Below are 24,579 nucleotides of genomic sequence, written 5' to 3' on the forward strand. Positions count from 1 at the left end.
AACTTCCTTTCTCAACTTAAGATGCAGTTTATAAACATTTCAAAAAGTTTTAAATGGAATTATTTGTTCTTAATGTATAAACATCTAATGTTTATTATATGAATTTCTTCCCCTTAAGACAGCTGGAGCAGGTAGCTTGCATAGTTACCTGCATAATTATGCATAGTTGCATAATTGGAGGAACACTAGAGATGTCAAAATATATTAATTTTACTGTCTTTGTTTTTCTTTGAATTTAGAAAGGAGTAGGTAAAAACTTTGTATTGTTTAAGGGGAAAAAAAGCAAGGCTCAGGGGTTGGTGAGGACTAGAATCCAACCCAGGCAACTCTTAACTGGGTATAGGACCTGGACAAAGTGAGTTCTTAACCTCATTGGCGCTGCTTTTTCATTTGTAAAATGGGTATCACTCTTAAGGAATTAAATGATATAATAAATGTAAAAAGTGCAGTACATGCATAGATTCCTAGAAATTAAAATCTGTTTCCTCATTTTGAGACCTGCATTCAGACAAAACTGGAATTCTAATGGGCAACTGTGGCAGCAAAAGACATTTTAAAAATTAGAAATAAGACAAAGAAAAATCCATGGTAGTGCTTTACTTGTTTCTGTATAAACCTGTTTAGGTTAGTAATAGATTTTTAGTAGTATGTATATGGGTGATAACGAGAGAGATCTATTAAGCAATAACAAAAATTTAGAGTTTTATGAAACTTTGTAGTGAAAATGAACTTTTAAAATCTGTTTAAATTCTCAAATAAGCTTATTTCTGTGTTGCTTTCATGTTAATATGTAAAGGATTTTCCTCTTCCATTGAGGCTCTTTGATGAGAAGCTTTTTCTATGCATTTTTTATTCTTTAATGACACTTTGACTAAACTTAAGTATAATTCAAACATAGATATGTGGTGAATTATTTAGTATGGCAAATTTTCCATTTGTTCTGTCCAGCACCGTTGCTTAAATGATGAACCATTAGGTATTCTTCAGAATCAGCCGCCTTTCTTGAGTTTACTAAATTTATCTCACTTCTACCCCCAAGTCATCACTTTACCCAAACTGGTGTTCTCCTTTCCTAAGCCAGCCAGCAGTAGGCACTCTTACTTTGTTGCTTGTTTACCCCACTTTCAGAAATGGTGTTCCTCTTCTCCTGTTGAAGGATAAGCCCTGGTCTGTGGACTGCCCCTGTCCTTGGTGAGCCTGCCTTCTATAGTATCCTCTATTCTTCCTCTGACATGCCTCACCTAGGCTCACTTGTATAATTATTTCTCTTTTTATATGTGAATACTATTTTCCTTTTTTTTTTTAAAGTCCTGGGATACATGTACAGAATGTGCAGGTTTGTTACATAGATATACATGTGCCATGGTGGTTTGCTGCACTGTAGATCCTATTTTCCTAAATCATTTTTAAGATTTGAATGGACAGGGACTGTGTTGTGTCCTGTACAGTTAAGGCTCAAATTATTTGTTAATGAAAATGACTTAGTGTTTCTGTTATTCAGACTGAAGCAGTTGCATACCTTTATTTCTTTTATTTGTTTTTCTTGTTTTTCGTTTGTTTTTTTTTTTTGAGACAGGGTCTCGCTTTGTCTCCCAGGATGGAGTGCAGTGGCTCATCTCGGCTCGTTGGAGCATGGACTCTTGAGCTCTGGTGATCAGCCTGCCTCGGCTTCTCAAAGTGCTGGGGTTACAGGTGTGAGCCACCATGCTGGGCTGCATACCCTTTTTCTCAGAGGAACTATTTCATTGAATATGCCTTGTTTATTAACATTACATAAATAGGCATTAGATAGTATACTACACAGTGTATTTTCAGAAAAATTGGTGTATTTCCTAGATCTCTTAATGGAAAAGTAAATGGAATGGATAATTATGTACAGAAAGTCAAAAATTTAGTAGCCTCTGCCTTTCCTGGAGTATAAAAGCAGCACATATTCACTGTCAAAAATTTTAAAAGAACAGAAAAGCATAAAGAGAAGAAATATTCTGTAATCTTACTAATTTAACATTTTAAGTTTTTAAAATATATACATTCATACAGATTATATGCTTTTTAAAAATGATTGGGACAGACCAGGTATGGTGGCTCATACCTCGTAATCCCAGCACTTTGGGAGGCCAAGGCAAGGTGAATCACTTGAGGTCAGGAGTTTGAGACCAGCCTGGCCAATATGGTGAAACCCTATCTCTACTAAAAAAAAGTATAAAAATTAGCTGGATGTGGTGGCATGTGTCTATAGTCTCAGCTACTCCGGAGGCTGAGGCAGGAGAATTGCTTGAACCTGGGAGGCGGAGGTTGCATTGAGCCAAGATCGTGCCACTGCACTCCAGCCTGGGTGACAGAGACTCTTATCACAAGAAAAAAAAAAAGATCGGGATTATATGCTGTGAAGTTTGGTATATACAATTTTTTTTTAAACTTAACATTATGTTGTGAGACTTTCCCATGAAATTAAGTAGCCTCAGAATATGGTGGCATACTGTTAACATTGGGTATGTTTGTGTTTTATTTAACCGTCTCCTTATTGTAGACCTTTAGATTATTTGATTTTTTTTTGCATGTATAAATATCACTGAACATTGTTGAATGTAAACATTTGTCCTCGTCTTTATTTGAGACATGAATCTAGTAGTAAGATTATTGTCAAGGATATTAATTATTTTAAGGCTCGTGAGACAGGTTGAGTATCTGCTGTCTAAAATGCTTAGCACCAGAAGTGTTTTGGATTTTGTCAGATTTTGTAACATTTGCAATATACATAATGATGGGACCCAAGTCTAAACATGAAATTAATTTCTGTTTCATTTACACCTGTACATATATGCTAAAGGTAATTTTATACCCCATTTTTAATAATTTTGTGCATGAAACCAAGTTATGACTGCATTTCCTCTCAAAAATTAATAGAAACTGTGATTGGTCACATGAGGGTTTTTTTACTTGTAGTGTCTTGTCAGCACTGAAAGTTTCAGATTTTGGAGCATTTTTGGATTTCATATTTTCACCTTAGGGATGCTCAACCTGTACACTTATTGCCAAATTGTTTTTCAGAAAGGTAGCTTGCTTGTAGCTCCACCAGTGGAAGAGAATCCCTGGAATGAACCTGTTTTTGAGTCCAAGTCAGTGAAATGTTAGGTGCCAGTATTTTGGTTTATTGATTAGTTTTTTTGTTTTTTTTTGTCTGTGTCATGATTCTTTTTTGGCCATTTTTTAGTGGTCACTTTTATCAAAATATTAGGAGGAATAAAAAGATGGTAGGCAGTTAAAGTGAGTTTTGACAGTGGTAATAAAAGCTTTAGATCAGAAGAGGTTTAGATTATTAAAATTCTCCATAACTTAATATTCTGTTTTCCTGGGCACAATAGTAATTATGGGTTGGCTTTGTTTATTTTGGAGTAATTTCTATACACCCAGCTTTTGTTTAAGTCATTACTTATTATGTGAACACTTAATGCTGGAATTGTTACCATACTAATTTTTAAATCCTACTTAGCCATAGGTAGAAAGATGACATGCTTAGCATTTTTCGTCACTTTAACAAGAGACAGAATCTGTTTAGGAATTTCAGCTTATTGTCTGTGTTGCCGGTCCAGGTCTTGTGGCTTGGATGTTAATCTCTTCCTCTCTACAAATACTAAGTACTATATATCAGTTAATGATTTGCTTAACTCCTGAATACATTCAAATTCCTTGATATATGCTGGACTGTGCTTGTTTTACTTAGAGGAAATAAGATTACTCAAACCAGTGCTTCAAGGATTCTGCATTGGCAACCAAATCATTGCCTCAAAAAACTGGAACAGGCTTCTCACCATGACATTCCTAGTCCCCTTAGCAGCCCCTAGTCCATCAAAATTGATGAAAATGAAGAACATACTTTAGTAGGCAGCTACCTTGTCTTGGAAAATGCTTTCTTAGAGACTTAGGAGTACAAATTGCCCAAAAGAAGATTTCTAATAATAAATGGACTTTAATCTTTTAATTTGTAGATCCCATCTTGATCCCATCCAGCGATTGCAGACTGATAACTGCGTAACCACCTAGTAATATTCAACCAATCCAGTGAAAAACTGAATTCTTCTACAACTTAGGACCTATTGACCTGTTAATGGTTCTTATCTTTGGTTTATAGCTTATATTAATAACTCCTAGGAAGAGGCATGCTATCATTAGAAAGTGAAATATTGTTTACTTTTCTTTTTTGTTTTGAGACTGAGTCTTGCTCTGTTGCTCAGGCTGGAGTGCAGTGGTGTGATCTCGGCTCACTGCAACCTCCACCTCCTGTGGTGAAGCGATTCTCCTGCCTCAGCCTCCTGAGTAGCTGAGACTACAGGCCCGTGCCACCATGTCCAGCTAACTTTTGCATTTTTAATACAGATGGGGTTTCAACATGTTGACCAGGCTGGTCTCGAACTCCTCACCTCAAGTGGTCATCCATCTGCGTTAGCCTCCCAAGGTGCTGGGATTACAGGTGTGAGCCACCATGCCTGGCTGAAATATTTACTTTGAATAAAGAAAACAGCAGTGGTGACTGCATGATAGGGTTGTGTTTATTTTGCTTGACCTAAAAGTTATTCCTGGAAGACTTAGTTTACTGTCTTCCTTTCAGCCTATACCATTTTAAAAATTTTAGCAGTAAAATCAGGTTGGTAATACCATTGAGAGAGTATTAGTTCCTCTACTTAAGTTGGTTTTTCTATAGATGTACAGTTTGGTCTACTATTTTTCAGGAGTAAGGATTACAGTTTTCATTTTTTGGTATTTGTAAAAGATATCAGGTAATTTCTATGTGTAAGAAGCTTAAATGCAGTTTTAGTGGAGCTTTGCAAAAACTCAACTTTTAGTTGTCTGTATTAGATGGATATACTGGTGCATATATATATGTGTGTGTGTGTGTGTGTGTGTGTGTATGTATCTAAGCATTTAAATGTTTGAGAGGAATATTGGTGATCTGATTTTGGAGGAAAACTTAGATTCCAAACAAAATGTTTATTACTATAGATAAGCTATAGAAGTAGTACAATTTTTTGCACAGCCCTTTTTGTTCAATTCCTCTACTTTCTCATGCCATGGATTGGTTCAGAGTGGTATCCAGGCAGAGCTGCCTTTGTTGAGCATACTGTTTTGTCCCTGCCTCTCTAAGAGGTGTGAGGAAGAGGCATTTGTTTGATGTGCAGTTGAGACTGCAATGGTGATGATGTTGATGAAAAGCTAAAAGTGAGTTTTAACAAGAATAACAGGGTGAATTCCAAATTGATAGTAGGTTTAACAGAAGCTGGTTCTACAACTGTTTTCAGCAGCTTGCAAAACGTGTGTAGGGCCACCCACACTTCCTTCCTCTTCTCCAGCCACACCCACATGCTTCAGTTGCTTCTGCTGTCTTTAGTAGGAGAACATCAGTATATTCTTGCAGCACATAACAGTACTTGTTTCGCAGACACAAGTTTTTATATTATGAGCACTCTTGGCAAGTTGGCCTATTTCATTTAGGTCCAGCCTAGTTATATGCCTGTGCTAAATAAAAAGGTTGCTTTAGAACGGCCTATTTAGTGGTTGCTGTTTAAAAACATGTTATCTTAGCTGTATAGTCATTTAAAATATTGATTTAGAAGAACTTAGTGCATGGGAAAATGTTCACTTTTTAAAGTAGAGGAAAAAGTAGTTATCAAACTTCATGTCCAAAATCTTAGCTTTGTAAAGAACTGTAAGTATAAAGGATATACACTCGGACCTGATGAGAAGTCATCCTAGATGAGCGTAGAGGTGATTTTTATTTTCTTTTTTGTGCTTTTATGCATTTTCTAAACTTTCTAAAGTGAAAGTCTTGTATTAACTTTTCCAACTTGTTTTTTGGAGAGAAGTATTGTGAAAATAGTTACAAATCTCTTTTTACCCTGACATCCCCCCAAGCCCCTAAGTATTATCCCCATTTTATTTTTTAAAATTATGTCTGGCCATATATTATAAATAGAAAATAATTTGAAAGAATTATACCAAAATGTAAACAGATGTTATCATAAAGGGTGGGATAATGGATTTTTGTTTTCAAAATTCCCCCTCCCCTTTTTTTACGTCTATATGTTCTAATTGTATTTTTCTCCTGAACTAAACAGATTTTTCTTTCATAATTGTTTTTGAGGTTTTCTATAAGAATATATTTGATGTGAAAAAATGTAAAGGAGTATTAAGTCCTTTTTGAAAAGCTAAATGTGATAGACAATTATATTAATATCATTTTAAAAGCGAATACTTAGATTTTGTGAGATGTTTTATTGAAAAACCCCCAGACTTTGATGCCTAACTAGAGACATTATTTCCTATATCTTATAGCACTCATTTTCAATTTAGTTTATTTTAGGAAACTGAACAACAGTTCAGTCTCTGAACTGGTCTCTCTTATGAAAGTAAGAGAGATAATAGTTTAGTGAATTCATTCTCTTGAAGTAGGGTAAACAGCTAAAAGAATTTCTGCTTGAATGGTGGGAACGTCATCTTTGTAACATTGATGGTGGTGGTGGTAGCTGGTATTTACAGAATGCTTACTCTATGCCAGGCACTGTTCTAAACACTTTACCTGTATTAACTCATTTGATCCTTACCATATCCTATGAGATTGTTTTCTTAGATTGTTTTCTTTTTACTAACATTTTCTGATGAAGAAACTGACCATACAGAGAAGTCAGGGTAACTTGCTGAGTTCCTCTGGCTAGTGATTGGCGAGCTGGGATTCAAATGCGGTTGTTGGTCTTTAGAACCAGTACTTATCACTGTACTAACACACTGCTTTGCCACAGAGACTAGGGATGAAACAGGGGCTGCTGCAAAAAGAGAAACAGGCAAGGATAGTGGAAGGAGCTACCATATCCCTCTTGGAGCTGAAGACCAGTCAGGTAGGCATCCCAGGGTTCGTCTGTCACTAGATACAGACCTGTGCCCATGGCTTTGCCAGCCCTATGTGTGCTGCAGAACTCTTGCTCCTTGTTCCCTCATTCCTGGCAGGAACTTGCTTTCATATCCAGAGGTCAACCACCTTTCCTCCTTCTTTCACCTTTCCTATCTTGCTTCCCCCATTCTCTTGCACTCCTTTTGTCCCAAGTGCATTTGAACTTTACTTGGACACCTCTTACCTTTAGTGTATAGTGTAAATTACTATGTTGGTGTCATGTGAATGTTTAGGCCTTTCTGTTATTCATGTAATAGTTAATTTTCATGGAAAGACCTGCAAGGCTACCTCGGTCAGTATTCCCTCATTGTGCCACGAAGTTGGATAGAAGTGATTTGTTCACATTCCTTTTGTTTGTGGTGATAGTTTCTTTGTTACTATCAAGTGGCGGGCCTCTGATGGAGAAGGTGTTTTGTGTGATCCCTGATGCTGGCATCATAAGTGATTTCCACTTGCCTTCTGGAAGATAGTGTGTTGTAAAGCTTGCCCTTCTTGGCTGCTGTAGTGTGAGTATTTCATGAGCCTGTTAGGGGCTCCTAGAGATTGGGTGGCTTTGATGCCAGGCTGAGCATAATTGGAGCTAGAGACTGCTGCTTCTCAGGCAAGTTAAGGTTCATGGTACTTAGCATGCAGTTTCATGGATTCGGTGAAATGTGAGTTTGGGGCCTGTTGTAGGAGGCATTTAAAAAATGGCAATTGTACTGTTGTTCATTATTCTTTCTTTCTTTCTTTTCTTTTCTTTCTTTTTTTTTTTTTGTTGAGATGGAGTCTCACTTTGTCACCCAGGCTGGAGTGCAATGGCGCCATCTCGGCTCACTGCAGCTTCCACCTCCGGGTTCAAGTGATTCTCCTGCCTCAGTCTCCTGAGTAGCTGGGAATACAGGCACCCGCCACCACGCCCAGCTAATTTTTGTATTTTTAGTAGAGACAGGGTTTCACCATGTTGATCAGGCCAGTCCTGAGCTCCTGACCTCAATGATCCACCCGCCTCGGCCTCCCAAAGTGCTGGGATTACAGATTACAGGCGTGAGCCACCGTGCCCGGCCTTGTTCATTATTATTTCTTCATTCCAGTGGAATAATTTTTCTGACCTGTCTACCTGGAAAAATCTGTTCACTCTGAAATCCCTGTTTACTAAAGGTCGCTTAAAGGAGTTGTAATTCACAGAAGGCAGAAGGATAATGGGGGAAACTGGGTTACTAAAGACAAATTTTACCATTTTTATACATTTGTCTAGATCCAGCCTTAGAGTATGTATTTTGACTTTAAGCAAAATTCAAACAAATACAACTAAATCTGAATCTTTTTCTGTATTTTCTTTTAGGAAAAAGAAGCAACTAACAAAACACTGTGATAACAAGGATTATTCAGTATGCAGTTTGCAGGGTGTGTCTTGGAGACATTACAAATTCACCTTTATATAAGCCACATCTTAACATTCGGCATTGATGTTCAGAATGACTTTTGGGAGCTGCAAAATCCTCAAAGATCAAAAAAAACGATTTAGTTACTTTGTACTCTAACTCAAAATGTACTTGATAGTGGGATTGGACAGTAGACTAGTATTTAAAAAGATGTTCACTAACAAGGATGTTTTTCGTCTAAACTTTCAATTAATCATAGTGTCCTATTCTTTTTTTTTTTTTTTTTTGAGACGGAGTCTCGCTCTGTCGCCCAGGCTGGAGTGCAGTGGCCAGATCTCAGCTCACTGCAAGCTCCGCCTCCTGGGTTCACTCCATTCTCCTGCCTCAGCCTCCCACGTAGTTGGGACTACAGGCGCCCGCCACATCGCCTGGCTAGTTTTTTGTATTTTTTAGTAGAGACGGGGTTTCACCGTGTTAGCCAGGATGGACTCGATCTCCTGACCTCGTGATCCGCCCGTCTCGGCCTCCCAAAGTGCTGGGATTACAGGCTTGAGCCACCGCGCCCGGCCCAGAGTGTCCTATTCTTAGCTATACAATTTAATTGTGGTTTCATAGACTATGGAAAAGGGGTGCTCATTAAAAAAGGACATTATTTGGTAGTAAGAGTGATTGTTTCACTATAGGGTACTCATTGTGAAGATACCAATTAGATTCTTTCCCATGAGCTTGCTGTAGATTAAAAATTATTTCACCATGCCCTCTTGTTGGCACAGGTTTGGGAAGAGAAACATTAAGGTTTAATAGTACTTATCTGTGGGTGTCTGAGGCTCTGGAAAGAAAAAACATTTTCATTTATTTTTGTAATAAAAACAGTTTTGTTTTCAAAAATCAGATTCATTTATAAAATCTGATTTATGTAACTTTCCAGGAACACATCTAAACTAAAATGATAGATGAAAAGAACAAAATTATATAACTTGGGGGCAGCCTGAAGGAATGTGTTTTAAAAGCTAAAGTGGCATTTGCAAGCTTATGCAATAGAAACATAGACTTGGGTAGAATTTTAAGCATAATTATTGCCCTTATAGTTAATTGAAGTTAAAATATTTAAAGTTAGTTTCCTGCCCTCCCCCCCAGAGTTTTTATATTTGAAAATTAAATATACCAAATTAAAATTTCTTTGGGGAACTACTGTCCAAATAAAGCAAGGTCTTTCAATTTGGATTTTCCTGTTAATCCTGTCATTAAAGTTACTAGTTCAGATGACAGGGATAATATACATATAGAAGAAATTTGCTTCCCCCACCTCCCAACACCTAGGCATTGTATCAGTTTCTTATTTAAAAATCTTAATAGCAGGATTAATAATTTTGGTTCTAAAATCAATTTGCAAACACAGCGTAGCATAATGTTTTAAAGCACGGACTTTGGTGTCAGACAGCCCTGGGTTTCAGTCCCGGCTCTTTTACACACTGGCCATTTGACCTAGACCAAGTTACTGTGCCTCAAAAAGGGGGTTAATAATTCCTGTCTCCGAGGGGAATTGTGAGGATTGAATGAGGATGATGTGAAGTATGTGGCATGTGACTGGTGTGTACTCATTCAGTAAATGGTAGTGCTATTTTTTATTACAATAATTACCAAAATGCAAAAAATATATTGGTAAACATATTAACATTGACTTTTTGAACTTGTAATTTAACTTAACATAAATTTTTTGAGGGGGTTCTAGGTATGTGATTCAGATCATTTCTGAAGTGGTATAAATATAAAAGTGACTTTATGCTTCTTTTATAGTTAGTATTTTAACTCTTAAGATGATATTATCCAAAATGGGGCATTGATTAGAGTGGCCAAATGTTTATAAAGAATGTGGACTTTGAAATTTATTAATTAGGTGTGAATCCTAGCTTTTGCAGTTAATGTCACTTGTACCTAGTGCAGCCTATTGCCTTAGCTATAAAAATGAGACCAGTGCTGACTGACCAGGCACGGTGGCTCAAGCCTGTAATCTTTTTACTTTGGGAGGCCAAGGCAGGAGGATTGCATGAGGCCAGGAGTTCAAGACCAGCCTGAACAACATAGCAAGACCCTGTCTCAAATAAGAATAAATAACAGTTTTTAAAAATTAAAAAAAATCTTACCCATTATATGTCAAATTTCATTTTTTTGGGATGTTTTTATCTAAGTGGACTCAATAATTAATGCTCTTAATATGTAACTGAAAATGTGAAGCTGTATATTGAGAGCCGTAGAAAAAGCTTCGTCAAAGGGATAGATACTGACTAATGGGAGAGAGCTGGCCTTAGGAGGTTGCTATATTCCTCATTGGATTTTGTTACTCAGTTCTATTAAATGTTGGTCAGAAAAAAAAGTGAGGGTTCAGCCTGTGAGATATAAAGTTGCATCTTGTTTAATTTTATACATGTTTGTTTTTCTGAGTCAGTGTAATTTATGGGGAACCTATTTCTATTCATTTATTATAAAAGTTGAAAATTTTAAGTACAGTATGAAATGTGGTTCTTAAAAACCAAATGATCTTTAAATCATCTGTAAGAATGCATGCCTTTTTACTCTTGGAATATAATCACGTTATGCTGGGTTGTGATTGAGAGTTGGAAAACGATCATTAAAAATCAGCATAACTGATGAATACCAGTAAATTAGCAAATATTTATTAAGTACCTACTACTACATACCTAGAACCCCCTCAAAAAATTTATATAAGTTCAGTTATAAGTTTAAAAAGTCAATGTTAATATGTTTACTAATATGTTAAGCACCTACTGTGTGCCAGGTGCTTATCCTAAACAATAGTGATGCAAGAGCAAACAATTACCTCCAAAACATTTTGGAAAAAGTTGCATTTCAAAATGTAATAAGACAGTTTTGATTACATGCTATTTGTAAGCACTGTTCTAGGTATTGGGGGAAAGTAGAAGAAAAAAAACAGAATCTGAGAATAGAAAATCCCTGAGAACCTGCTGCTGTCAGCATAGAGGAGATGGTGTACCCGAATACCTGTAGAATACGACCACATAAAATAGAGGTGTCCCAAGGTGCTCTGGAGATATTGAGGAGAGAAGGAGTTAGAGAAACCTTCACAGAATGGATTTTTTCTTTTTTTCTTTCTTTTTTTTTTTTGCACTTAAAGGAAGTGGTGTTGGTCTTGGGGAAACTGAAAAGTTGTTGGGTTTCTGTCCAAATGTTTATTCTTCATGTTTTCCCTTGTCAACTCTTGCCTTATTTTTTTTTTTTTTTTTTTTGAGACGGAGTCTCGCTCTGTCGCCCAGGCTGGAGTGCGGTGGCCGGATCTCAGCTCACTGCAAGCTCCGCCTTCCGGGTTTACGCCATTCTCCTGCCTCAGCCTCCCGAGTAGCTGGGACTACAGGCGCCCGCCACCTCGCCCAGCTAGTTTTTTGTATTTTTAGTAGAGACAGGGTTTCACAGTGTTAGCCAGGATGGTCTCTATCTCTTGACCTCGTGATCTGCCCGTCTCGGCCTCCCAAAGTGCTGGGATTACAGGCTTGAGCCACCGCGCCCAGCCGCCTTATTTTTTAAGACACTAATTAAAATTACATTTAGAAAATGTTTGTTTTTTAAACATACTTCTCAAACTTGCCAGTTTTCTTATTACTGACCACCAAAAAATTGCTTCCAATGAACTAATTTTTTTTCAGTTTGCAAAAATTTAATATAGTATTTAAATTCTCAGTCTTTGTAATATGAAGTCTAAATATAGAAATAGGTTGTTATGAATGACCCTGACTCATTTTATATCTCAATTTATTTTCTTCAAGTTTCTCTTAAAATGAAAAAAACAAAAAATGAACTGATTTTAAAGTTTGTGAAGAAAAGTCACAGAAACTTAATTTTGTTTCTCTTCTTCTTTTGTAGATATCCATGACGACATTGAAAATGAATTTTTTGTATTCACCAGATATTCTTATATGAGAAGATCTATTTCAAACAGTCTAAATATTTTTTCTTCTGTTGGACCAGCATGGCGGGATTTAAGCGAGGGTATGATGGAAAGATTGCTGGATTATATGATCTGGATAAAACCTTGGGTCGAGGCCATTTTGCTGTGGTTAAACTTGCCAGGCATGTCTTTACGGGTGAAAAGGTGGCAGTAAAAGTTATTGACAAGACAAAACTGGACACTCTAGCTACTGGTCATCTTTTCCAGGAGGTGAGATGCATGAAACTAGTGCAGCATCCTAACATCGTCCGCCTTTATGAAGTTATTGACACCCAGACCAAACTATATCTTATTCTAGAACTTGGGGATGGAGGAGATATGTTTGATTATATAATGAAACATGAGGAGGGTCTTAACGAAGACTTGGCCAAGAAGTACTTTGCTCAAATAGTTCATGCTATATCTTATTGCCATAAACTCCATGTGGTTCACAGAGACTTAAAACCAGAGAATGTAGTCTTCTTTGAAAAACAAGGTCTTGTAAAGTTGACAGACTTTGGGTTCAGCAACAAATTTCAACCAGGGAAGAAGCTCACTACAAGTTGTGGATCTCTTGCATATTCTGCTCCAGAAATTCTGCTTGGTGATGAGTATGATGCACCTGCAGTAGGTAGGTAACCTCAGTCCAGTATTTGGCCACTTGAATTCTGCCAGCTAGAGTTGGTCAAATCAGTTGTTTATCTAAAAATGATGTCTAGAGAATTTAATTGGCCTTAACTAGCAAATTGGGTTTCATAAATGCTGTATATTCCTAAAGCTGGCAATTTGTTGATTTCAACCTTTAGATGGCACATGTCTAAAGTATATTTGTGAGTACAAAGGAAAATGAGTAAGTTACCATTTAAGGTAATCTCTTTTCTGCTCATTGTAATTTTTTTCTTAAGGTCCCAATGCTTTTCTTACCTTAGATTTTTCTTTTAGTGGCTGTCTTTAGCCATCTCCTCTCTGTGCATATCCTCTAACAATCATTGGAGACCCATATTGGAAAGGTACTGTAAATATTACAGTGCAGTGTCAATAATTTGGGTATTAGAATCATTTATTAACTGTGAACTTGAACAAATGCTTGACCTGTCTGCTTCATTTTTTATCCATAATATAGAATTGAATCAGGTACAGGTGTAGCACTCCCATATTATCTTGTTTACTCTTCACAGTGACCTGTGGGGTTGTTATTGTCCATCTCATTGTTCAGAATAGGAAACTGGCATACAGAGGCTTTCTGTATGGTGGATTCTGGAATTGTGGTACCTTTGACATTCCTAACTGCCTTCTTTCCCTCTCCACACACTTTGTGCTCTTTCACTTGTCAAGATTTATCTATTTGTGGTGAAAGTATTTACTGCCTTTCAGTTTGTGTCAACTTTGTCTTCTTGGGATTGTATTTGTTTTGAAGTTCATGTAGGAATTTGTGCTTAATTTTTTTTAAGGATTTGTTGATCAGAAGGTGCAGTCAGCTTTCTGTTAGTTTAATCTTGGAAAAAATGTACTAATGTTACATGCACATGATGTCAGATTCATACATGTAAGTATTCTGCATGCATTTGTGGTAACTTGAAATGCAGGTTAAAGGATTAATGACAAAGGTGCACTTAACGTTGAAGAGTGTTGATGTTATGTTGAATACTTTGTGCACCAAGACACTGATTTTCATGTTAAGACTATCATGTTCTGGAAAAGAAAGGGTTAATGAGCGGTTTCTGCCTACTACAGATAACTAGACTTCACTGAAGTCTTTCCTTAGAATATGTGAGTGGAGATTTTTGATTAATGGAGCCATTCTAATCAGACAGTGAAGCCAGGAATTTCCAGAAGAAGAAACACAAATGTCTACACATGAAAAACTCTTGAACCTCATTAGTGCAAATTTAATAAGAGTATCCTATTAAAGATAAGGTACTCTTTAAAATCTATTAAACATAAGATACTCTTTCATACTTTTCACATTGGGAAAAACTAAAGTCAGACAAAACTTAAGTGTTGATAAGACCATAGACTGTCAGGAACTCTTACACTATTTAGAAGACAATTTGGCAGTATCTGATAAAGTTAAAGATGTACACATCTGGTAACCCAGCAATTCTCTCCTACATATGCACTCTGGAGTAACTCTCACTTATGTATACAAGAGATTTTCAAAGAACGTTTTTAACAGCATTATTGAATGTACAGCAGGGGAATAATTTGTTCAGTATTCATATTGAATTCTATATATGGTGAAAATTAAACATTTTTGCCAACATGATTGGATCTCAAGCATACTTTTTAAGGGAAACAAAGCAAATTGATGAAGAGTACATACAACATTTATATAATTTTTTTTTTTTTTTTTTGAGACAGAGTCTCGCTCTGTCACCCAGGCTGGAGTGCAGTGGCATGATCTCAGCTCACTGCAAGCTCCACCTCCCGGGTTCACACCATTCTCCTGCCTCAGCCTCCCGAGTAGCTGGGACTACAGGCACCCGCCACCACGCCCAGATAATTTTTTTTGTATTTTTAGTAGAGATGGGGTTTCACTGTGTTAGCCAGGATGGTCTTGATCTCCTGACCTTGTGATCCACCCGCCTCGGCCTCCCAAAGCGCTGGCATTACCGGCATGAGCCACCGCACCCAGCCAACATTTATATAAAATTTTAAAACATACAAAGCAGTGTCATATATTATTTACTAGTATGTGCACGTGTATTACATGTAGTAAACTCTGAAGAATGCGTGAGAGCAAGATAGGTAACTTCTAAGGGGCAGGCATATCTGTAGACTTTCAGCTGTATTGTTGATGTTTATTTTCTAAGTTGAATGGTGGGTACACAGGGGTTCATTGTAATGTTCCTTTTACCCCTCCTTATATCTTAAATATTGCATAATAAAACTTTTAAAAAGCTATTAAAAAAGGAAAAGAAAACCACTTGGGAAGATGTTCACCAGTCTGATAAATGATTACCGTGTGTTGGTGAAGTAGGCTTGGGTGGAGTTCATGGGTAACATTTTCATTTTCATTATTTATAGTTATTTCAATTCATATTGTGTGATGCGTGATTGAAATATAGAATTGCTGTTTTTAAAAAATGGACAGGTGTCTTTCTGTTAATGTACTATTAGTTTATCATGCCAAAAGTAGTCTGATTTTTCACAAATGTTTACTAAAATGAGCATACACAAAAATTAAAATCAGACATTATATTTTGAGATGTTACTAAATAAAAAAACTTTCTTTTTTTTTTAAAATAAGTGTTTTATAGTATGCTGGTCCTCTGCCTTGAGAATTCGCTGAGGAATTGTCTATTATTCTTTTCAAAAAATCAGATTTGATTTTACTTATCAACTATACTTTTTGTTTTAGACGTCTTTTTTTTCTTTATTCTTTCTAGGATCTTTGAGGTTTTCTATTTTTTAATAGCATCATGTATCAAAAGCTTATTTCTGTGTGTCTTTGATTTCTAACAAATGGTTTATTAATGCTATTTAGAAGACAATTTGGCAATATCTGATGTGTACATCTTTAACTTTAATGCTGTGTGATTTGATGCTATATGATGCCCTCTCCCAGAATCTCTGAGGACGTCCTAGGGGTTTCACTCTGCAGTTGTTGTTCATTGCTAAAATTTATCTTTGGTTTCTTATTTAACTGAAAGATTATTTAGGAAGGTGTTCCTTTTTAAAAATTCAAAATGGATAGATTTATTTTTCTCTTTGTTTTTTAACTTCTAATTTTAGTACTCTGAAGTTAATTTATGCCCAATTGGTTTCTGCTTTGGATACTATTTTTAGATTTTCTTTGTGGCTTGATACATGGTAATTCATACCATGGTGACTAATGTGATTAAAATATTTGTAAAGTTGGAGTTTTTATACATACTTAGGATTATGCATTATGCAGTTTGTTCCTTTGTACCCTTACATGTTTTTATTCTGACCTGTCATTTTCTGAGAGAATAATGCTAGTCTTCTATTCTGATCTGTGAACTTTGTAATTTAACCATTCTTTGCTTTATACATGACATTGTCAAGCTTTGATTGGCAATAAAGATGTTAAAAGTTTCTAATATATTTTACATGATGAGTTATACCTTTTATCAATACAAAAGTATACTCTTTGATACATATTGCCTTAAAGTCTGTTTTGTCATTGCTTTAAATTTATCCCTTTTAAACAATAAAGGCATACTTCATTTTATTGTGCATAACTTTATTGCATGTCTCAGATCTTGCAGTTTTTTTGTTTATTTACATATTGAAGGTTACCACCACCCTTCATCAAGCAAGTCTCTTGGCATCATTTTTCCAACAGCATATGCTCACATCATGCCTCTCTGTCACGTTTTGGTAATTCTCAAAATATTTTAAACTTTGTCGTTATTTATTTTTTATGGTGATCTGTGATCAGTGATCTTTAATGTTACTATTATAGTTGTTTTGGAGTGCCAGACACAGCACCCATATAAGACAGCAAACTTAACCAATAAATGTTGTATGTGTTCCGACTGTTTCACCTACCAGCCATTCCCCCATCTCTCTCTCTCCTTGGGCTTCCCTATTCTCTGAGACACAACAATATTGAAATTAGGCCAATTAATTACAGTGGCCTCTGGGTGTTCAAGTGAAAGGAATAGTGGTACATCTCTCACTTTTAAGTCAAAAGCCGTAAATGAATAAGCTTAGCGAGCAAGACATGGTGAGCCAAGATAGACTGAAAGCTAGGCTTCATGCACCTAACAGCCAAGTTGCGAATGCAAAAGAAAAGTTCTTGAAGGAAATTAAAAGTGCCACTCCAGTGAACATATGAATGGTAAGAAAGTGAAACAGCCTTATTGTTGATATGAAGAAAGTTTTAGTGGTGTGGGTGAAAGATCTAGCCAGCCACAATATTCCCTTAAGCCAAAGCCTAATCCAGAGCAAGGCCCTAACTCTCTTCAGTTCTCTAAGGGCGAAGAGAGGGGAAGAAGCTACAGAGGAAAAGTTTGAAACTAGCCGAGTTTGGTTCATGAGGTTTAAGGAAAGAAGCCATCTCCATAACATAAAAGTACAAGATGAAACACCAAGTGCTGATGGAGAAACCAGAAGATCTAGCTAAGGTAATTGATGAAGGTGGCTCCACTGAACAACAGATTTTTGATACAACTAAAACAGCCTTCTATTGGAAGAAGATCCCATGTAGGACTTTCATAGCTAGAGAGAAGTCGTTGCCTGGTTTCAGTGCCTCAAAAGGTAGGCTGACACTCTTGTTATGGGTAAATGCAGCTGGTGACTTCAAGTTGAAGCCATACTCATTAACCATTCAGAAAATCCTGGGGCCATTAAGAATTAAGTCAAATATACTCTACCTGTGCTCTGTAAATGGAACAACAAAGCCTGAATGACAACACATCTGTTTACAGCATAGTTAACTGAATTTCTTAAGCCCACTATTTGAGACCTACTACTCAGAAAAAAAGATGCCTTTTAAAATACTACCACTCACTGACAATGCACCTGGTCACCCAGGAGCTCTGATGGAGATGTACAAGGAAATTGATGATGTTTTCATGCAGATAACAGCATCCATTCTGCAGCCCATGGATCAAGGAGTAATTTCGACTTTCAAGTCTTACTGTTTAAGAAATGCATCTTGTAAGGGTATGTCTGCCATAGGTAGTAATTCCTCCAATCCATCTGGGCAAAGTAAGTTGAAAACCTGGAAAGGATGCACCATTAAGAACATTCGTGACTCATGGGAGGAGATCAGAATATCAACATTAAGAGGAATTTGGAAGAAGTTGATTGACTTTGAGGGGTTCACAGTCTGTGGAGGAAATAACTGCATATGTGGTGGAAATAGGAAGATAAATAGAAAGGGAGCCTGAAGATACGACTGAATTGCTACAGTTTCATGATAAAACTTGAATGGATGAGAAGTGGCTTCTTAGGGATGAGCAAAGAAAGTGGTGTTTTGTTTTTTTTTTTAATCTTAATTTTTTAAAATCCATGAACGCAGGTGAAGAAATGGTTTCTTAAGATGGATTCTATTAGTGAAGATGTGGTGAATATTGTTGAAATGACAACAAAGGATTTAGACTATTATGTAAACTCACATAGTAAGTTTGGTAAAGCAGTGGCAAGGTTTGAGAGAACTGACTTCAGTTTTGAAAGAGGTTCTGCATTTCTACTCTAGGTAAAATGCTGTCAAACAGCATTACATGCCAGAGATAAATCTTTCATGAAAGGAAGAATCACATGATGCAGCAAACTTCATTGTTGTCTTATTTTAAGAAATAGCCACAGCCATGCCAACCTTCAGCAACCATGACCCTGATAAGTAAGCAGCCATCAACATCAAGGCAGAACTTCCACCAGCAAAAAGATTATGCCTTGACTCATTGAAGGCTCAGATGATTGTTAACATTTTTTAGAAATAAGTTTTTTTTAAAAATTTCTTTGAGACTGGGACTCCCTCTGTAGCCCAGGCTGGAGTGTAGTGGCATGATCATAGTTCGTTGCAGACTTGAACTCCTGGGCTCAAGCAGTCCTCGCACTTCAGCCTCCTGAGTAACTGGGACTACAGGCGTGCACCACCACATCCAGCTAATTTTTAAAGTTTTGTGAAGATAGGGTCTTATTATGTTGCCTAGGCTGGTCTTGAAAAAGTTTTTTTTGTTATTTGTTTGTTTTTTTAATTTTTTGCCTGTGACACAGCCCCAGGAGATTCTGAGAACATGTGCCCCTCGTAAAGTATTTTTAAATTAAGGTATGTACAGTATCTTTTTTAGACATAATGATGTTGCACATTTAATAGACTACAGTATAGTATAAACGCAACTTTTTATGCACTGGGAAACAAAAAATTGTGTGTCTCGCTTTATTGCAACATTCGCTTTATTTCAGTGGTCTGAAACAGAACCCAGAGTATCTCCGAGGTATGCCTGTGTGTAACAGTGTTTCATGTCTAATCTATGAATCAGTCTTTGAATAGGTGATTTTGATTTATTTATATTTAATATTACTGGAGTGTTCGGACTTGTCCTGTCTTATTTTGTGGTTTTCATTTGCCTTATTATTTATTACCTTTTCCCATAGTTTGTTAGATTATGCAAGCTTTCTTTGCTCTTTCCCCCGCAGTAGTTTGCACGATGTGTAATCTGTTTCTTTTTGTGTTGGTGTCCACCTTTAATGTCTAGATTTCACATTATTTCTCCTGCCCTACAAATAAGAATCAGTTTGTTTTTACTTCTTTTTTGGTTAATAACATTCTTGTTTGCTTGTGTTTGTCTGTAATAAATACTTACTTTTTACTTAATTTTATGAATTTCTTGGCCTCCCTGTCCCTTTCTTGGATTATTTTTATTTTGCTTTGTTTTGTTTGTAACCCTTTCAGAGAGGAGTTTTGAAAAATTCAAGTCCTTGTGTGTCTAAAATGTCTTCACATTTGAATGCTAATTTGACTGGATATAGAAATACTCAAAATCATTTTTCTCCCAACTTTGAAGATATGTTTTTCAGATATTTTTCTGTCATCTTTTTGCTTTTAAAGTTGTCGGTGAGAAGTCTGATGCAAGACTAATTTTCTTTGTAGAACTACATTTCATTAATTCAGTGGAGCATATTTTGTTTTTCTTAACAGTTCCGAAAGTGCTTCATTAAGCAGGTTTTCTTGGGTGCTGCTGCTTCTGTTTGATGAACTTGGTTCCTGTCTCTCATTTTTCTTTCGTTCTTGGGGGTGTTCGTTGTTTGTTCATCTCTGTTTTTGAGACTTCCAGATACTTTGCTGTGAATATGATATCTGAGTACTCTAGGGGATATGGGAGAGGAGCAGGGTCATACAGCTGACTGGGGAGTGCTGGTATCTGGTCTTATTATGTGTCAGGTTGTTAATACACCTCTTGGACACCATCCCTCTCTCTCTGTTCCTAATGTCCACGATAGAGAGGAACATCCTCAACTTGATAAAGAGAATCTACAAAAATCCTGAAACACATGTCTACGTGGACATGCTTGGTGCTAGTGTAGAATTATAAGGTAGGAAATTAGTCCTCAGTTAATCCTTCTGATGGTTGTCTGGGTGCAGTTCTTTCCTGTTTCCAGTGTGCATCATCTAGAAAAGAGCACCACAGAAGCCCCTGCTGGCTGGATTTTGGGGCTCTGGTTTCCTCTTTCAGTCTGATCCTACCTGCTTTCTACTGTTTGTTTCATATCTAGGGATTTGGAAAGAGGAAGGGTAGCTAGATCATGCTCATGCACTATTGATTCAGTCAGCTCTCTGAGCTTTCAAGAATGTATATTAAGTTGATTTCACAGAGTCAGAAAGGATGGGGGGGAAAAAGAATCTGTGGGAAAAATCCTGGAATCTCTCATTGCAGTCTGTGGAATTACTGTGGTAGAGTGCAGTGCAGTGGTGTACACCGTGGAGAACTCATTGCTGCTTGTCACATCAGGTTATACAGTGGAAGAAGAGACAGGGCAATGAACCTGTGCCTGCTGGGCCAAGACAAGTGTAATGTCTTTGCTCTGAGCGACCAGGCTCTGCTGAAACTGATGGATGCATGGCTGCTTGTCCTGTGGGGTGGCCTGCTTGTAGTGAGGTTCCAAGTGAATTTCTTGATAAATAAAGGTTTTGTCAGAGCAGCATTAGGAAAGAACTTACTCTTTAAAAAATTGTACTTTAAAATTTTCTTCATTATTATAGGAACTCTAAAATGGGAAAATTGTTTCTTAAATAATAGATTCACAACTTTTCAATAATTGTAAAACCCTGACATTATTTATGACCTTTTTCTACTTTCCTGAAAATTCTTATTTTCAAGTTAAAATGAATTAAATTTGGTATTGAGAACTTCATCATCTCACCTACGGTTTGGAGTCTTCTAGGATATTACAGATCTGGATTTAAAAACCTTTATGTTAGGTGTTTCCTAGTTTATAGACTATTTCAAAGATGAAATATTCAGTCTCTGCATTAATTCTTACTACCAATTATGCAGTAATCAATGAAAGCTGAGTTACTTGAAACATGGCTCCATATGGATACAGTGCAAATGTTTGGATTTAGATTAAGTCTTGAATATGCACAAAAAGCCTATATACATTCTCTACAGCATTTCTCATTTGCAGTTCAGCATTTAATGGAAGTTGTTTAGAGTCATGGAGTGTGTCCTCACACATATTGGTGTGTAAAAAACTAGACATCTTTTCTTTATACTCTGTATTTTGTCCTACATTAAAATATTATTCTTTGCTTGCTCTAACTAAACAAGGAATAGAGAGGAACATCAACTTTTTATATGAAGAGAATCTACAAAAACCCTGAAGATAACATCCTACTTAATGGTGAAAGACTCAAAGCTTTCGTCCTAAGTTGAGAAACAAGGCAAGGATGTACACATATCACTTTTACTCAACATAGTACTGAAAGTTATATAAAGATGGGAAAAGAAGAAATAAAACCGTCTCTGTTTTCAGATGATGTGAATGTGTACATAGACAATCTCATGGAATCTACAGAAAAATTCCTAGAATATCAAATGAATTCTGCAGTATCACAGGATACTAGATCAACACAAAATCGATTGCTTTTCTACACTGATAAGGAACATGTAGAGACTGAAATGTAAAGTCATGCTAAAGAAAGTGAAATACCTAGATACACATCTAACAGAATACATCTAACGAAAAAATAATATTAGTGATAGAAATCAAAGAAGGCCTAAATAAATGGAGAGACGTATGTTCATGAATTGGAATACAACATAGTACAGATGCCAGTCTTCCCCAAATGGATCTATAGGTTTAACATAATTCCTGTCAAAACTCTGCGGGGCTTTTATAGACATAGACAACATTATTCTAAAATGTATCTGGAAAGGCAAAGAACCTAGAATAACTAAAACAATTATGAAAAGAATAAGGAGAGAAATCACTACCACACACACTCTGAAAAATAGTTTGACAGTTTCTTATAAAAGTAAATATGCTTTTTTTTTTTTTTTTTGAGACGGAGTCTCGCTCTGCCGCCCAGGCTGGAGTGCAGTGGCCGGATCTCAGCTCACTGCAAGCTCCGCCTCCCGGGTTTACGCCATTCTCCTGCCTCAGCCTCCCGAGTAGCTGGGACTACAGGCGCCGGCCACATCGCCCGGCTAGTTTTTTGTATTTTTTCAGTAGAGACGGGGTTTCACCGTATTAGCCAGGATGGTCTCGATCTCCTGACCTCATGATCCGCCCGTCTCGGCCTCCCAAAGTGCTGGGATTACAGGCTTGAGCCACCGCGCCCGGCCTAGTAAATATGCTCTTATAAAACTAAATATGCAATTGCATTACCGGGTGTTTGTCCCAGAGAAATGAATACCTGTATTCACAAAAATCTGTACATGGATGTTCATAGCAGTTTTATTTATAATAGCCATAAACTGGAAACAGCCCAGGTGTTATCCTTCAACATGTTAATTGTTATACTGTGGTGTATTCATACCATGGAATACTGTGCAGCAATAAAAAGGAATAAACTATTGATACAACAACTTGGATGGATTCCAAGGGGCAAAAACAATCATCTCAGGTTGCATGTTATGTAATTCCATTTATAAAATTCTCTTGATATAACAAAACTGTAAAAATGGAGAACAGATTGGTGGCTGCCAGGAATTAGAGATGGTGGTAGGCGGTGTGCATGTAAAAGATAGCATGAAGGAGCCTTGTGATAGAGCACTTTTGTGTCTGGTGGTTATACAAATCTCCACATGTGATAAAAATTTCATAGAAACTACATACACAAATACATGTGAAATGATGAAATCTGAATAAGCTCTGTGGACTGTACCAATGTCAGTTTCCTAGTTTTGGTATTTTACTATATTTAAGCACGATGTTACTGTTGGGGGAAACTGGGTGAAGAATACATGAAACTTAACTGTCCATTTGTTTTGTTGGCCACTCTTGTGAATCTGTAATTATTTCAAAATGAAAAGTTTGAATATGGATACATATTATTCATTAACTGGAAGGCAAGTATCCCAGTATTACGGGTGTTTCTGACTTACTGTGTAGTGTGATTTTCGTTTTTAGCAGTAATGCCTGATGATGGTCTGGGAATGAAGGTCGATACGACAGAAACACACTATATTTTGCAGTGTGTTGCATGCTAACAAATGTCAGTCTTACACTGGTATTTTTATTTTTAAAAAATAAATATAAAATCAGATAATCAGCTGAAAAATTATCTCTACTGAGGTGAGAGCATTTCCCCTCACCATGTTAAAAGTGTGTACTTGTATTTTAGAGCACTGATTCTTAACTTTTTCTGAGTCATAATGCCTTAAAATGTTCCATAATGAGGAAAGATATAGACTTATCTTAGAATTGCATCCTTAAGCATCTTTATTTGGCTTAACTTACTACATGTAAAGAACATTTTAAAATCCAGTATGCATTTAAAAATTGCTATCTCTGGTCTACCTGAAATGAATTGCCTTGTCTTGTGAAAAGGTAAATTAATAAAATATAAATTGAGACATTCTTTATAGCTATTAACTTACTGTTTCTTATCATTTGTATAATATGCCAGTTTTTGGAAATCTTGACATAATCAAGCCAAGAGTTGTGCTTAAGACTGTAATTTCTATGGCCGGGCGCGGTGGCTCAAGCCTGTAATCCCAGCACTTTGGGAGGCCGAGACGGGTGGATCACGAGGTCAGGAGATCGAGACCATCCTGGCTAACACGGTGAAACCCCGTCTCTACTAAAAAATACAAAAAATTAGCCGGGCGAGATGGCGGGCGCCTGTAGTCCCAGCTACTCGGGAGGCTGAGGCAGGAGAATGGCGTAAACCCGGGAGGCGGAGCTTGCAGTGAGCCGAGATCGCGCCACTGCACTCCAGCCTGGGTGACAGAGCGAGACTCCGTCTCAAAAAAAAAAAAAAAAAAAAGACTAATTTCTTTCTGTCTACCCTAGTCTGTGATAAAATAGCTCCTCAGTAGACTCTTTCCTGTAAAAGAGTCTTTTAGAGAATTTTGGAAATGGGTGTCCACCAAAAGAGTTGTGATTGTAGCATTATGTATAATGTTAAAATGTTTAAATATTTTTTAAAGGATCGCTCCTGCTTGTAAGATAGTACAGCCTAAGTAAGCCGTAAAACCTTTCGATAAAACTTTGAACTATTTCAGAAGGACATAAATGAAGTCAGGCCTGGTAGTGTGTGCCTGTAGCTACTCAAAAGGCTGAGGTGGGAAGATTGCTTGAGCCCAGGAGTTCAAGGCCAGCCTGGGCAACATAGTGAGACTCCATCTCTTAAAAAAATTTTTTTAAAAAATGGTCATAAACGAATCAGA

General features: G+C 36.9%; 1 protein-coding gene across 6 annotated transcripts in view; it reads left to right on the forward strand.

The window, feature by feature from the left end:
- SNRK (SNF related kinase) overlaps positions 1-24,579 on the forward strand; it is a 69,781-nt gene that overhangs the window by 6,383 nt on the left and 38,819 nt on the right. For 4 of the 6 annotated variants that reach the window (XM_033212244.1, XM_033212243.1, XM_033212245.1 and 1 more), the window contains 2 exons: positions 8,268-8,329; positions 12,205-12,899. The exons of 1 other annotated variant lie outside the window; for it this stretch is intronic. In XM_033212244.1, coding sequence (XP_033068135.1) covers positions 12,311-12,899 — 589 coding nt within the window. In that variant the 5' untranslated portion in view covers positions 8,268-8,329; positions 12,205-12,310. The remainder of the gene's footprint in view (positions 1-8,267; positions 8,330-12,204; positions 12,900-24,579) is intronic. One more of the 6 variants, XM_033212247.1, reaches the window with a different exon arrangement.

The sequence above is a fragment of the Trachypithecus francoisi genome, unplaced genomic scaffold, assembly GCF_009764315.1.
Source record: "Trachypithecus francoisi isolate TF-2019V2 unplaced genomic scaffold, Tfra_2.0 Lachesis_group0, whole genome shotgun sequence".
Classification (NCBI taxonomy): domain Eukaryota; kingdom Metazoa; phylum Chordata; class Mammalia; order Primates; family Cercopithecidae; genus Trachypithecus; species Trachypithecus francoisi.